The sequence below is a fragment of the Xiphophorus hellerii genome, chromosome 11, assembly GCF_003331165.1.
Source record: "Xiphophorus hellerii strain 12219 chromosome 11, Xiphophorus_hellerii-4.1, whole genome shotgun sequence".
In the NCBI taxonomy this organism is placed as follows: Eukaryota; Metazoa; Chordata; class Actinopteri; order Cyprinodontiformes; family Poeciliidae; genus Xiphophorus; species Xiphophorus hellerii.
This window is the reverse complement of record NC_045682.1, coordinates 18,264,255-18,280,467: the sequence shown is the minus strand read 5'-3', so window position 1 is coordinate 18,280,467 and position 16,213 is coordinate 18,264,255. Positions and strand designations below refer to the sequence as shown.

The following is a 16,213-nucleotide window of genomic DNA, read 5'->3' as shown; positions in this document are numbered from 1 at the left end:
AGGTGGAAAACATAAATGTAACCCAAAACAGTCGTGTCATGGTAGGAGAATGAAGCAGCAAAGTTCTGAAAATTTGATAAACTGTTGCTCAACTTCACTTTGATCAAACTATAAAATTAACAGTTTGTTGAGGACCAACCAGAGTGTGCATCATTACTCTCCGGATTAAAACCTTAACTCTAGATTACATTTATTGTCATTGTACAGTAAGCAACTGTGGAAGAAATTAAAAATATTCACATTTCATGCTGGTGGATGTTGACAAGATCATAAAACTACAAAATGCAAAAAGACCAACCACTGTGGGGATTTAATTTTTTTACTCAGCCTGTTGGTCAGGTGTGCAGGCTGGAAATAGTTCTGAAAATTTAGAAGCAGGAAAATTTGTTCTGTCTGCTAAATGACAAAAAGATCAAAGTTTGGGGGTCGTAAATCAACATATTTTGAGATCTTCAGAAATCAAGCTGACAAAAATTATGGCAGTTAAAACATTTATGTTATAAGCTTTACAGCAGATTAAAAGGCTACACTTGGAAAGAATTAAAAACAATAAGTTGGTTGTTGATGCTGTAACAAATGTGAAATAAATACTGTTTTACAATATTAATTTGGGAAGAGGAAACGCTTGGGAACCACTGACTTGGATGAGCTCTTTTTGAAATAATAATAAAAAAAAATAAAATAAATGTCTGTTTTCTAACAGTTTGTTTTACTCAACTGAACCTTTTTTTAAACCAACTCAGGGATTTAAAACACAAGCGGTTTGCGTTTGTTCCAGGAATATCGAAAACACCCAGAGTTTCCCTTTCAGAGCAGGATTAAAATGTCCTGTCCTCCTCTCTGGTTGTACGCAGTTCTGTTCAGTCTTATCTCAGCTGATAAGAAGCTCATTTTTCAGCACAGACACACAAAAAAAATCTTCTGTTACTGTCCAGGACATTTTCTAATCTGCTTTAAGAACCGTAATGAGCTGGCCTTAAGTTAATAACCTCATCTTGTGAAAACTCTCTGTATGGAAACAAACTGACGTGGGACATCAGCCTGGTGTGCAGCTGCTGTTCAGACGGTACTCTGCTTGTTAATGAGATCCGTTGATGTGTCTCCAAACTCTTAATTAGTCTGTATTAAAATAATAATAATAAAAAAAAAAGATCCAATATGAGTGTGGGAAAACTGTTTGCACCAAAAAGCTGTTTTTACTTTTTACGGGTGAACTAAGGCTGCATCAGAAGTTTGATTACGACTAAATTATCGCATCTTCAGTAAAATAGAATATTTTTGGCAATAGACGTCAACTATTTGTCTTTAAATAACCACATTTTCTGCATTTTTCTTCCAAAGACCAAATACTTAGAAGCTGAATGTGCTGCATCCAAATCTACTTTTGAAATTAATGTTTTCAAAGAAAGACTGACCTAAATCCCAATGTTACTGCTCAGAAATGAATGTTTTACATCTATAATGACTTCCCTTTCCAACAACAAATCTGCTTTATTTGTTTAATTAAAGTATTGCTTGCTAAGTTTTATGTTGAGTTGGTACATATGTGTCAAACTCAAGGGTTGGGGGCCAAATCCGGCCTGCCGTAGCTTTTTATGAGGCCCACTAGCTTCTAGACCTACATAAATATAATCTTCAAGGCAACAATTGTGTGCTGATACTGATATATTATTTTACCAATCAAAACAAAGCAGCTTTTATGTATTTACTGCCAAATTACTTGAATGTGAAAAGAAGTTCAGTGTTATTTCACTTTAAGAAGTACTTATCGACTGGATATCAATCGGTCGTTTGAGGATATTAATGATCTGATACTTCCAAAAATGAAAATTATTGATACCCTTTGGTGGAAAAAGTTTCAACTTAACATATTTAAAGGTTGTTTAGCATTCAACGAAAGCGTCTTCTAATTATCACAGACAAGCAAAAACTTATCTGTCCTGCAGGAAGAGCAGCGGCTTCTCTGCTGCAGATAAAGCTTCTGGACGCCACGGAAACCACCCAGATAATCCGGCCTGTGTGTTTATCGGCCCCAGCAGGAGGGACAACACACACACACACACACACACACACACACCGACCAGGAGTCACCGGGTCCCACCTAACCCGGGCCCTTTCTGAGGAACACACACATCATTACCAGAGTAAATTACTGGATTTTTGTCTCAACCGTACAGGAGAGGAAGTGTGATAAATGACACTGACCTTAGAGGAGCGCATTAAGAATACGGAGGGTATTTCCATATTAATGACTCGGTTTCAGGGGAGGGGGCATTCATCAGTGCCGCTTGAAAAGTCAGCATACCTGGACAAAACCTCCTCCCTGTTCCGCTAAATCGCCCCGACGCCGTTTTAGCAGCTCCACAAACTTTCTCCAGCCTGAGTCCTGATGTCGGAGTGGAGCTGAAAACCTTCAAGTCAGACGACTTGATTCCTCCAGGAGGAAGAAGAAGAAGAAGAAAAAACGGTTTATTTTTAAACGTACGTGGACAAACTGTCAGGGATTAAAGACAAAACGCAGCAGGAAACGCACTCCATCACAGCTCAGCCGTGATTTGACGCCGCGAACGTGACGAGGATGAGAACGCATTCCTCCTCATCCCGCCACCTGGCTGAGGACACACACACACACACACACACACAAAAAAGAAAGACAGAAACACGGCAGCTTTAATAAGTCAGATAACGCCGCATCAGCTGGCATATAGAGGTATTAAATTCCAAACTGTGAACGCTTTGCGCATAAATCCAGCAGCGAGGAGATCCGGAGGAGCGAAGAGATGCTGAATGTTAGATTTATTTCCACATGGGGAGATAAAGGTCTTAGTGGCTTTATGAAGGGACGTTGTCTTGGCTGACTGTCGGGATTCTTCTGATTAAAGTGTAGCCACGAAAGGTCAAAGGCCACAGCAAGACAGAAAAATGGAAAACAGTGTGGCTGAGAGGAATTCATTTAGCAACATTACGACCACGAAGTTCAATGTATTACGCTGAAACCTTAAATGATAGACCTACACAAATTAGTGCATAACTGTGAAATGGAAGGGAAACATTTAGTTAATTATTACTATTATTATTATTTAAAACTAAAAGTCTGAACTGTGTGGCCTGCCTTAGAAGTCAAATTTAAAGGCCCTCTTGGTGAAGCATAGTGATGCAGCCATTTTTCTTTTTTCTAATTCAAGAAAACAAACAAGTTAGATTCCTATGTACTCTAAAGTGTAGTAGCCATTTTATTTGTTCCTTTTACACCCAGGAAAAGGCATAAGATGCATTCTTTCTTCTTTTTGTATGGCTCTAAATGAAGCAATAAACTAAACTTCAGTCTTCACTCTTCCTCCAGACTCTGGGACCTTGACTTCCAGATGAAATGCAGAATTTACTTTCATATAAAAAGAGGAAATTTTAACCACTGAACAACAATCCAGCTGTTTTTCTCCTTATCCCACGGCTACAAGCTTCTGACATCGTTTCCGGTTCAGGAGCGACTCGATACAAGAATTGACATTTGCAGAATTTATTCTGCATGCCTTCCACTCACCTGTCTACAAATATGTTTGATGAACTCTATGAACATCCAGCTTCTATAGCAGGTTGTTTAGTTTGGTACTAAAGGTTTTAGTACCAAACCTTTTGCCCTTGGCTAATTTAAACAGCAAAAATTAGTTTATAGTTTGTTTTTTCAGTGTAGTCTGCTCAATAATAAACACATTTATTTAAAAATGGATTATATAAATCTTTACAGATCCAAAATATAAAGTGCCTTATTAAAACAGAAAAGATAATTGCCACATTTTTGGGGGGTCATCAGTCGTTTTCTATTTTGTTGGCCAAATCTTTAACCTTTCTTGGACTGCGGTTCAAATTTTCGGAGACAATTTGGGTTTTTCATGATCTTTAAGTCATAATCATCAAAATGGTAAGAAATGAAAGGTAATGAAACATTTCATTATATGTGTTGTAATTATGCGTGGTATGATTTTCACTTTTTGAAATGTGTGACAAAAGCTGTTGAACCTTTAGACAATATTACATTTGGAAATGCACCTGTAGACTGAAATATTACAGTTTGGTCTAATCCAACTTCGACATGCTCCCTTCATGGCATGTAGGAAACTTCTAACTGGGTTCATTGGGTTCTCAACAGTCCCTTTCTTCTTGCCACTCTTGCAGTCAGGACACATTTGTGGCGTCTCCGTAACAGCCTCAGGACGAGGCACAAGGGTGTGGACCTTTACTGGACTGTGGCAATCAGGTTGAGAGAAGATAAGGAGAAAAATAAAAAAAAACAACTCTCTGGTCCACCCCAGAAGTCATCACGGTATGCTAATGAGCTGAGGGGGGGCAACCTTTTAAGTGCTGGAGCCCAACAGACTGAGCAGTTAGGAGACATGGACCAGACGTGAACACTTGTAATGAAGACGTCTAATGACAAGGTGCAAACAGGTGAGAACAGCTCAGACAGGAGGCTACGGCCAATTAATCTGAATTTATTTGTATTTTTAAGTCATTTTCACCCCAATTTTTTGTTGCAGATTCCAGACGAGCTGCTTGGCTGTTCTGTCTTGTGCCCTGGACAGGATATCATCTTATACTGTAAGTTTTTTAAAGAGACACTACAGTATAGATGATGTACTATCCAGGGTATCATTCCACCTCCGCCGGCGCCGGAGGAGACTCGGACTGAAACGTCAGGGGGCCGAACACACAGCCGAGGGGGGCAGTTAAACCGTTACCATTACTGAGTTTTAGTAATGGTAAGGGTTCTACGGCCTTCGCTCAATGACGACGAAGGAAAGGACGAGCTGGAGCATTGTCACATTTAAACCAATAATGTCAAATAAAAATGATGGTTGTCTCCCTTACATGAGTGCCTCTTTTATTTGTAGAATCTGCTCTTAATGGTTTTGTGTTTCTGTAGGCTTCAAAAATTCAAATGTAAGACTTTGTAACTGTTTAAGATATTTTTTAAGACAGTTATGAGTGAAATGTATGAATATCGTCCAAACGTCAGAACATTTTCACCCACCCCATGACAAGTATTGTATAAAACTATTCAACACATGCTAGCCAGATAGCAAGTGTTGGGCATATTGGTGCTAATTACCGGCAGGTTCAACCGCCTTGAGAATCGTAATGAAGAGTGTGACTCAAGCTTTTGCCTGACAGAAAAGTTCAGCAAGAAAAAAAACAAATATACGGGGTTAAATAGACGTGGCGAAACAACATTTTAATTTACCACTATGATTAACTTATCTAAGGCTAATTTAGTTTTAAAAAAATTCAGTTACATGACTTGTAGGCTTTTTAAGAATGCGCGGACATCCTGCATTAGATCTAAATTAATTTTCTGGACTGAGCTGGAGTTAGCTTGTCTAAGGCAGCGATTTTTTGCTCTGTCAAATCAAGAGGGGAGGTAGCAGCTGTTCAGAGAACAAGGAGCGCTTCGGGGACTGACAGCTTCAGTCTGTGAGGAAACTCTCACCCCCCACCTTCCCTGACATCAGGACACTTACTAGCTGGTTATTCATCAAGATGCCCTGAACTGCTGAGTTAACCCACAGGCAGCGGGAATGAATCTAATCCCCATTATCTGACCCACTTTAGCACCAGGTTAGTGCTCCACTTTCCCCATCCATTAGGGAGACAATGTAGCCCTCGGAGGCAGAGATGGGCTTTATAGGAGCCAAAAGAACGGAGCGAGCGTTAAAAACACGGAGGAGAAGAAGAAGAAAAAGAAAAAGAGGGAAAGTGATGGTCGCAGAGATGGATGGCTACACTTCAAAGGGCAGCAGAGACGGCTAAAGTGATGAAGGGAGTGGAGGGAACTGGGTTGGACGGTACATCAGGGACATGTGAGTGAACATGACGGTGCAGCTCTCGCCTTCGGTTTATCTACAGCGCAGCGTTTGTGCCCGCCGAGGGAAGAAAAAGCCCTGAGAGCCAAAGATAAAAACGTCGGCCTTTTCACAGCCTGCCAAACCCGCTCAGCCATGAAGGAGCTGTCAAAGTCGTGTCAAAACATCCATTTGATGAGCCGCCGTGTCATGTTTGCTACCAAAAAGGTACCGGAGCTTAAAAATACGCCGACACTTCAAGCTGGGTTTTATTCTGCTGCAACATTTCGATTCGTCTGTTGTCTGCGTAAAGTTTGGACACCCCACCCTCACTTCTAAATACAGCAACATGTCCCCGCAAACGGGTTAAACGAAGACACAGTGGGTTCCTGAAATGAAACAAAGGAGGAGTAAAACGTCCTTTTGTGAGACCGGCGCCAGGTCCATGGCGGTTCTTGGACTGGAGATGGAGCATATGCTGCCTCCCGGCTCCGTGTCATACTCATGATGAGGCCATAACCTCTTTAGCTCCGGTTCTGTCTTTGGCAGAGAAAAAAAAAAAAAGAGTCACAATAGAGCAGGCAGAAAGGTTCCAGGAGCTCTCGGTCTTCTTCACTTCTTCTTCTTCATCTTAGCAGAGATCTTCAGCCTGACGTCCCTCAGGTAGACCCGGCTGAGGTCCTCCCCCGCCTCCCGGGCGATGCGCGCCACCGTCTGGCCGGCCGCGCCGATCACCATTGTCTGCAGACACGGGAAGCGACGCAACAGGTTTCATTCTGTCTGGATATGATCGATTTATCGATAAAAAAAACAATACATTTTTGACCGAAGAGCTTGGTATTAAATGACTGAAAATAAAAACAGATCTGAGGGAAAAACTACTGGAACACAGGTTAGAAGACAAAGAACTGAAATGAATTTAAAATAGAATAAGATTCAGGAAAAAAAAGCAGAATGTATAAAAATGTGCAGAAAGCTTTAGTAAAATAAACAAATAAATTCCTTTATGTTGGTTTATTTACAGTACAATTTAGTGTATTGTGTTACTCAGGTTGATAAATTGGTATGGCTTGATTACCAGACATATGTGATCCATAACATATTATTATTATTATTGGTATTTTGTTCCATATCTTTAACCTTCATTGCATATTGGCCTAAATGTAACAAAGGCTGCAGCGGACGTAATATATTATTCTGACGATTAATCGATTAAAAAAATTGGGATATTCTGCAGATTTTTCATTTAACCACTTAAGAATATTTTATGCATTATTAGAAATACATAAAAAAATAAGTACTTCAATTTGGATTAATATCTGGATAGCAAAATGTGCTTAATAGAAGATAATTCAAAATTTGAATTAGGTGAAGGTAAAACTGAGGGTTTCTGGATAGAACATATTTACAGACTGAAGTTTTTTTTATCGTAAATGCAAAATGAATATATTTTTAAATATAGATTTGGCCCAATTACTCTTCTGATGGCGTGTAAAAGGCATGTTTTTGAGTCTGTATATCCCAGTTAACGTTGAATCGATTACTAGATTCTTTGATGATTTCAACAATCAAATATCACGCTTAAGTCGATAAATCATTTCAGCCCTTTTTCAAGTTATGGTTGAAAAGCCATGACTTTTTAAAACCTGGATATGCTTTAAAACCTGCATACAGTCCATGTCTAAAACTAACTGATCTAAAGCAGGAGAGACGACCCGGAGCTCCAGATGATCTGGACAAGAGAGATGGAGTAAAGATGCCTCTCTCTCTGTGACCCAACCTTGTGATGTGTTTTAGAAGACTACCTGCTTTCCTGCTGGAAATTACAAACAATTACACTGCATATAAACTATATTTCCCTGTGTCCATTCTATGAAATGACCAGAAAGGCCAGAAAATATAACTTAATGGCAAACATTATTCAGAGGCTGTTGGTCAGTCATCGGTTTGCAGAGCTCCAATTTGCTTTCCTTACCCCAGCTGGAAAACCAAGTTCTTCTAAGAGGGCAGTGGCCTCGAAACACTCAGCAGCACAGAGGCATCTACAAATGTTCTTTCTCATCTAATATGCAGAGTCCAAAAAGGTTGATTAAATATTTATGAGATAAAAAAAGAAAAGAAGTTTAAGATAGGGGTAAATGGGGAATATATGTATAAACAGTGCCTTTACAAAGGTGTTTTACTCCTTTTAGTTCTTTTACAAATCAATCGTGATAAAAAAAAATGTGGCTTTGTTTTATACAACAGAAATCCGTTTTTATCTAAGTGAAAACTGATTTCTACAAAATAATGACATTTAAGTAAAAAAAAGAAAAGTAACATAAAATAAGTGATAGCCAGGAGGACTGAAAGGACCTTCCAGCTGTCTTTATGCTACAATCACTTGACACACAGTCCCGGAGCCCCACTCCACTCATTGTGAGACTAACCGCACCATTTGGCTGGCCCTCTGTTGAATTAGGTCAGTCGCTTCAAAGGGGGTAAATATTTACGCAGTCACTTATTTTACGATACCCATTTTTGTTTAATTGTCACTGTTTTGTAGAAATCAGTTTTCACTTTGATATTAAAGGATTCTTTTGGGTAAATTTCTTGGTTGAAAAAAATCCAAATCGAGTCAAATGTTCATGTTTCAATGAATGCTAGATAAACAGAATACACGTTACAGACTAACAATTTAACTTTTCTATCCTAAAAATGGAGCATAAAATTAATCATTCTAAACATAATGTCACATTCACAGTCAACCAGGATGACTCTGGGAGGCCTCTCTTAAAGATTACATGCAGATAAATGTTAACATCAGCATACTTATGTGACGCTTGTCTGTAAACAGCGTCCAGCTGCACATTTTGACCTCGTGATGTCACCGGATGAAGAGCTTGAGGAAAGCCAAAGTCTCAGGCGTTTACACCGACCGGGACGTGCGCGTTTGTCTCCGCGGAGACGTTTCTGGGTTAAGCTGCTGGACAGCTGCCGCAGCTAAATGATGCAGTGTGTATATACGGGCTAAACTGCAGGTAAACACAGGGGACGTTAATGTCCAACCATCAAGAGGACATGCAGGCACGTGAAGCTGCCAGACGCTTTACAACCAGACAGAAACGCTGGAGTACTTACCATGTGAGTTTCTTTCTTGGTGTACAGCTTCACAGAAATATCCAGCTCCCCGTTTTCTCCGTCCTGCCAGAGTTCAATAGACTGAAAACAGAGACAGATTTTAAGAGTAGAAACTATCTGCACTTACTAACAAAACTAAATGTTAGGTCAAATAAACATCTGGGGAGTTTAAGAAAAGAGCCCTGAATGGAGATCAGAGGCTGTAAATATAGTTCTTATTTCATACGTGTTGCTTTTATATAATAAAATCCCTTAAGATGAATTGAGCTGTCAAAGGTACACCAGAAATTTTGCACAACAAATTTTGAAACTAAAATTCCAAAACACAAGAAGAAACGGCAGTGTAATTTACGATGACATGAAGAAAATAACCTCCTTTAATGAACCCGGGGCTGAAACGATTAATTGGATTAATCATGATTAATTGTGGTTAATCAATTGTTTGAATAATTGTCAAATAATTTAGTAATCGATTAATTAACTGGAGTATTCAGACTAAAACAAAACAAAAAACTAAAACAATTCCTACAAGAACTACATGTTCGGAGCAGAAATTAAGTGAAAACTGAACTAATAATATATACATTTTGCATTTAAGATTAATTCTTTATCTGTAAAATATGCTCTACCCAGAAGTCCTCAAGTGGAACGGTTTTAGCTTCATTTAGTTCAAATTCTGTTAAAAATCCTATCAAGCATCTTTTGCTGCCCAATTATTAATTGGTTAATAGACAAAAAATAAAAATAAAAGACCGGCCCTACACTGATGTATGTAAAGCAGCAAGGCTGAGCTTTTCACATGTTCATGTTAGAAGCATTTGTTTAGCTTTAGCAAAAAGATCAACAAAAAAAGTGCCTAAAATGGTTGTTTTGAAAAAGAACTGAGTTATGTATTTAATTGTATCATTTAACGTATTTCTAATATTGTGTGAAAGAAAAAGGCTGAAGTGGTTAAGTAAAAAATCTGCAGAGTGCACCAATATTTCTATTAATCGATTAATCTTTAGAATAATTGACAGATTAATTGATTACTAAAATAATCATTAGGTTCAGGCCAAGATGAAACGCGTACTTGTGCTCTAAACAGGCCGCAGTGCTGTGACGGCTCTCCTCACCTGGGTCATGGAGTAGGGCACTTCCTGTGGCAGATACTCCAGCAGCTTTTCCCTGATGATGTTGGTGCAGACGTCCTCTGGACTCTGGTCAGTCAGAACCTCGCTGTGGTACTTCCAGGGCCCGGGCTTGGCTTCAGCCAGGAAGTAGCTCTGCAAGAACAAACAGTATGTAAAACGCATTCACAACTTACGGTCGTGTGCGGTTGTTTTCACGTCTGAACGTGTGACAACCGCAAACTTTGACGTATTTATTTCGATTTTATGTGGCGGACCGGCACAAACCGAAAGAGATTTATGAAGAGGAAGACGGAGCAGGGATGGTTTTCAAAGTTTCAAAACTTACCCTGTTTATTAAGGGATATGTAGATTTATTGCTCTTTATGAGGGCAAACTTGATTTATTATTCCATTATCAATTTATGTAAAAATGGTCTCAAAACAACAATAGTATCTTTTATCGCGATAATTACTATGACAATTTATCATCCAGCAAAATGTGTCATGACAGATAGACATGAATACTTTTGCAGGGCTCTGCAGGTAATGTATTTTTTCTGCTGCTGACTCCAGCAACTACATTAGTACAGAAGTTTAATGTAAACTGTCATATTAATTTACTTATAAATACTCTTCTAATATTTACAGCATTAATTATGCTTTTCCACTTTTGTTATTTAGTTTAATTCTAGAAGAGAAGCCAAATAACTCATACTTTGGAAACTTTATGTTATTACCTTAGCGTACTTTTTAAAAATTTTGTTCCACATTACCAAGATAGTTAGCGCAGTGAGTGTAACTACGGTGTAACGAGTTTTAAACGCCCCAAGCATCCCTGTCTTGTGTGACCGCTCACCTTCAGAGTCTCCACATCCTCTCTGTCCACAGAAGACAGCATGAAGACGTCCTTAAAGTGAGGCCAGCCCTGCTGACTCTTCAGCTGCTTCAGTTTCTCTTTGCTCAGCACAGAGTCTGGCGCTTCACCGCCCTCAAGCGCTGCCGCTTCCTCGTCGGGCGATAACTCGGAACTCCTCTCTGGTTTCTTTCTAGCCCAGGGAGGCTTGATGACGGGCCTGACCCGCAGCCTCCGTCCGTTCACCACGCCACACGTCAGCTGCGCCGTGATGTCCAGCAGCCTGTTCTTGACCTTCAACAGGTCCACCTTAAAACATCACAAAAGGCTTTTCTTAAAGTGCACATGGAAGCACAAGCTTTTTTTTTTTTTCCTTACAGTTTTGGGTTATGTTCAAGAAAAACTTGGCTCTTCTATATGATGTAGATTGAAAATGGAGGAGAGAGGAACCGCAGCAGAGCTGCAGGAGCCAAAAGGCTTGAAGCCAAGAGCCACAAACTGGATTTGAGAAGTTAGAATAGACAGCATGGCAGACTGACAAAGATTGATCTTTTACCATCGCTCATAAAGCACAGAGTGGTGAGAGTGGGAAGTGCTTCTTTTAGATGTTTGATGGATAATAAGAGATTTCCTTTAATAATTTGAAGCACAAGGTCTACACTCCCTTTGACTTTTCCACATTTTGTTGAACCACAGCCACAAACTTTAATGCTTTTGTGGGATATTTATATTCATTTGCTATTAAATTTGTGTAGTTAAGTCATTTTAGCCTTGTTTTGTATAACCTTTGTTTGTTTTTAGCTGAAAAATTACAAGAGATGAAAAACAATTTCAAAATTTAAACAACTAGTGCTGAACAATAAATAAATAAAAATGTATATGTTGCAATAGACGTGATCAATATCAATGGATAATATGTCCGATAAAATATTCAATAATTTCACTGAACTCCCATCCAGAACCACAAAGCATTCTGGGGGATGTAGGCAGAAGAAAGACTTTAGATGCTCAACCTGTCACTGTCAGCTAAGCTAGGATGGTGGCATCAACTAACCGACTCCCTCTTTGGTTACCTAGCAACAGCCCATTGAGTGACTTTCGCATTACCATTTTTATGTTTTACCACAGTTCCTTATAACTGCTTAAAAAAACCAACAACGTAGAGTGAAAACTGTGACTAAAACAGGAAAGGTTACGCCATCAGTTTGGCAGTATTTCAGATATTTAAAACAAAAAACGAATCAATAATTATCGATATCGACCGATATGAAACCCTTATGTTGTGATATGTTTTTCAGTCACATGATCCAGCCCCAATATCAACAAAAAGTAGAACATCGTGTTGGTGGCAGCATCACAATGTGAGGACAGTATGAGACATGAGTACCTTGTTGAGCACCAGGATTGCTGGGGTATGCGGATGCTTGGCTAGACATTTCAACACCTCGAAGTCCAGCATGAAGCACATCCATCTGTCTGACACGTCCACCATGACAACCACTGGAAATCGACAACAGTTCGATTCGTACGGCTTTCGGAAACGTTCAAACCACAAGCGCAGCTCAGATCTAGACGTGAACATCTCATACTCAGGTCAGCTTCTTTGACGGTGTTCCAGGGATCCACGAGCAAGGATTTCTCCAGCTGGTGTCTGTGAAAGCAGAGGATCCGTTACGACCTCAGACAGACTAGAGACATTTAATAGCAACAAATAAGTGAACACGAAGTGCACCTTTTAGCCTTCAACGGTGTGGTGAGGCCGGGGGTGTCCAGCAAAATCTGCAAAATGAGAACAAAACCGACTGATACAGGTCTTTTCTCTAGAGCTGCACAATTTGCTTAAATCTAGGGGTGTCCCGATCCGATATTGATATCGGATATTGGTCTGATAACAGCCAAAAAAAATTGTGTATCAGATTATATTGGCCTGCATCTAGCATCTGGGATATAAACATGCCCAAAGAACATTTGCTCCAGTATTTCACGCACGCAGACGGGTTGGTAAATAATAAATTGGTCAGTTGTTCTCATATTTATTGTCCTTGACTATTGATCTGTTTGATCGAGCCTTTTCTAAAATAAATAATAAAAGTATTTATTTCGTATCGGGCCAATATTGGTATCGGCTAATACTCAAAGATCCGATATCGTTATCATCAAGATGTATCGAGACACCCCTATTTCAATCTCTGGTGAAGCTCTTACAATCTGTGTGCTGGCCTCTGTTAGGACGCCCAGAGAACGTGACCTTGTTGTGTGAACTTTCTTGGATACAGCAAACACCTTTGAGCAACGATAAAAGACTTGTGAGCATCGCCTCCTCTACAGTAAGATGAAACGACAGCTAAAGCAGGTTTCAAAGATAGTTGAAGACCTTTCTGCCGAGGAGCTGATTGGACAGCGTGGACTTCCCGGCGTTTGGCGCTCCGATTATAGCCACCTTCAGCACCTTTGAGTCGGGAGGCTGGTCAGGATGTCTCTTCAACAAGGATACCTGTTCACCTTTAAAGACATGACGCACGGGAAGATAATTAGAGAGGAAAAACAACGGCATGTCAAATTGGTGACAGGACGACATCATCAGCACTTTTTGAAAATAACGCCAGGCCTGCACAGTCAGACCAGTAAATCTCCGAGGCAACGGCCTGCTTACTGCCGTCTGGAGGAACTGAGGCTGGGAGGTGATAAACGTCGCCGTCCGTCTCCGCTGCTTTGCCTTTCATCACTCCGCCGAGAAATGCTTCAGATGTAATAAAACAAGCGGGAGTGAAGATGAATCCGTGCCTCCCGCCTCGGCTGCAGGCGGCAGCGCTTCCTGTTAAGACATCAACATCTCTGTGACTTTGATGCCCGTGCCAGAGCGAGATGACTGATTGCACTTCCTGGATGCTGAATGATTTGGAACATTATTAGGATTTATTCACAGGGTTCTTGTCAAAAATGTCTCTCTGAAAATTCATCTAAAACTTCTCATTCTAATGAAGCAGATGCTGGGAACCACATGACGTTATCAATGTCTCGTGCAGTTTTTTTTTTGTTGCTTTTTGCATAAAAAAATCAGTCTTCTGAATCACCTTCCTCCATTTCATCCTATCCACGACATTTTCTTCCGTCACACCAACCCTCTAAACACGCTTAGTTACAAAACTCCCCCATATCCTACGGGTAGCAGGTAGATGAAGAAACTCAATGTTTGCTTACAATAAAAACAAAACAGTAGAAGCAATGCCACATTTCAGCACACTTGGAATTTCAGTTGCTACTTTTCATCTATCCCAGTGAAAGTGACCCACACTAGAGTTCAGTTATTATGTCTGGCCCAAAGTTAGGATTAGCTTTGACCATTTAAAGAAGACTGATCAGGAGTTTTGTGCCATCTGCCACTCCTACCGCACACCTCACCACTGTCTCACTGCCCTGGTGAATGTCCTGCACCGTCTTCACATATGTCCTCCTCACCATCTCATTCAGCATCAGTTACAGAAAGAGCACCGGTAGTTCATTTCTTATGTATAGAACTGCAAAACTATAATGGACAGTTGAGAAATTTTACATTGACATTTTTAAAATTATTTAGCTGCAATCCAATGAGCAAAAACAACCAAGATAGTTTATTAAATCCAGACAGATCCCAATTTTTGCATCGACAAAAGTTGGGATCTGTCTGGATTTTAAAGTTGAAAAGCTTTCTAAACTTTGTCTAACAACATATAGTTTTTAACATTTTTTCCCTTTAAATGTATTTTAATGTCTTTAAATTCTAGTTTGGTCCGATACATTTTTTCTTTTTAACATTTTGGAATATCTTTTACCTCTAGTATGCTTATTTTTTCACTTTAAAGCATTTTTACTGGTTCTTTGACATGAAGGCATTTATCTCAGCTTAATATTATTGTTTCTTTATTGTTCTACTTTATCTGAATTTTTCTAATTTTTGTTGTGTTCTCTTGGGAGAGTGGGGTCAGAGTGTAACAGAAATTGAAAAACACTCTTTTTGAAAATTTGCAGTAATTTTACTATTATTATTATTATTATTTAAGAAAATCATCTTATTTTACAAAAAAAAAATATTTGTGAATATTTTAAATATTTAGAAAAGAATAAACAAGCCAATAAATATATAAGCACTTGAACTGAATCACAATAAATCCGCTCTTTAAAAAAAAAAACCAATTGCACATAGGAATAGCTCATTTGGGGTCAAAATAAAATCAAATTAACATTAAAAAACTTAGTTTAGTCGAGCAATAATCATGATAGTCACAAAACATATTTTTAAGAATAGTGCCTTTATTTTTATAACAGCAGAAGTAATATAATTACCCTAATAATTATATTTAGCCTATATAATTATTGGGGTACTAACAGTGTTAGTATCCCACTCGACGTAAAAAAAAACAACAACCTCAAAGTACTTTTATTTAGCTAAATGTCAAATTATTCCAGCTGGTGGCTTGCTCTAATAATGCTCAGATATGACTTCCTACTTAAACAGCGTCAGATAGAGGAGCAGCAGAAACCTTAATGTTAGCACTGACCCGCAGCGAGGAGGCATGACGCACTTTCCTGCCGAGCAGACCCGATCAGCCGCGTGGAGATGACGGCTCCATCTCTGAGCAGACGGCCGAACACCCGAAGAGCCATGACGCTCCTAAACCCGAAACGTTCCTACTGTAGACTATAAAACACTAAATACTGTGACAGAGATGAGCCGCTTGTTTACATTCACATTGCCTCAAGGGTGACACCATGTTGCTTCAGTCAACGACAAGCAGTTTCCGCTTTGGAGAGCGTCCGTATGACGTCTATGTGAAGGCTACACCGCCCCCTAACGACCACCTTGTTAACTGCAGCACCTTAATGCTGACACCGAGATGCGTTGCTGTCAACCATATTTTAGGTTAATTAACGCAGGTTAAAGGCATGTACATTTACCAGGAGTGTCGAAAGAAACGTAGACTGTTAGCTAGTATTGGCGCTTATGTATGTAACACTAGAAAAAGTGTTGTTCATTCAAAATGTTCGTTTATTGTTAAAATGTCCATGACATACATGCTTAAGTCCACGCCAAAGGAAGAACATAAATAAACTGATATGATTATTAGAACCATAACTGACACAATACTAATTAAATGCAATTTTCTTAATTATCAAAGAAGAAATGTAATGCTTTAAAAATATATTGATACATGCAAGCATACATAAATACTGGAAGAATAATGGACAAATCTAGTCATTTTAATAACTCGATATGATTATGATTGTAGTCAAGGAAGACATTGCTCTTTTTGG

General features: G+C 39.3%; 1 protein-coding gene and 1 long non-coding RNA gene across 2 annotated transcripts; one reads left to right on the top strand and one right to left on the bottom strand.

Annotated features, from left to right (window-relative positions):
• Positions 1–4,196: 4,196 nt before the first annotated feature.
• On the top strand, positions 4,197–4,865 carry LOC116728462 (uncharacterized). The gene is made up of 2 exons (XR_004340991.1): positions 4,197–4,446; positions 4,536–4,865. It is a non-coding gene; the product is annotated as an uncharacterized LOC116728462 (long non-coding RNA).
• Positions 4,866–5,276: 411 nt separating this feature from the next.
• Positions 5,277–15,712, bottom strand: eral1 (Era-like 12S mitochondrial rRNA chaperone 1). Its single transcript, XM_032576587.1, has 11 exons — positions 15,460–15,712; positions 13,575–13,736; positions 13,296–13,423; positions 13,127–13,204; positions 12,654–12,700; positions 12,511–12,572; positions 12,309–12,421; positions 10,925–11,230; positions 10,073–10,222; positions 8,958–9,038; positions 5,277–6,578 (listed from the first exon to the last, which is right to left on the bottom strand). The coding sequence occupies exons 1-11, from the start codon at positions 15,563–15,565 to the stop codon at positions 6,450–6,452; spliced, it is 1,362 nt and encodes a 453-aa protein (XP_032432478.1). The 5' UTR covers positions 15,566–15,712; the 3' UTR covers positions 5,277–6,449.
• Between the last annotated feature and the right edge of the window lie 501 nt (positions 15,713–16,213).

Excerpts from the sequence above, each read along its gene's own strand:
- eral1 (XM_032576587.1), bottom strand. The coding sequence starts at position 15,565 with ATGGCTCTTCGGGTGTTCGGCCGTCTGCTCAGAGATGGAGCCGTCATC. Across the intron at positions 11,231-12,308 it reads CAATCCTGGTGCTCAACAAG|GTGGACCTGTTGAAGGTCAA; the intron begins GTACTCATGTCT and ends TGATGTTTTAAG. Across the intron at positions 6,579-8,957 it reads CCAAGAAAGAAACTCACATG|ACAATGGTGATCGGCGCGGC; the intron begins GTAAGTACTCCA and ends CCGTGTCTGCAG.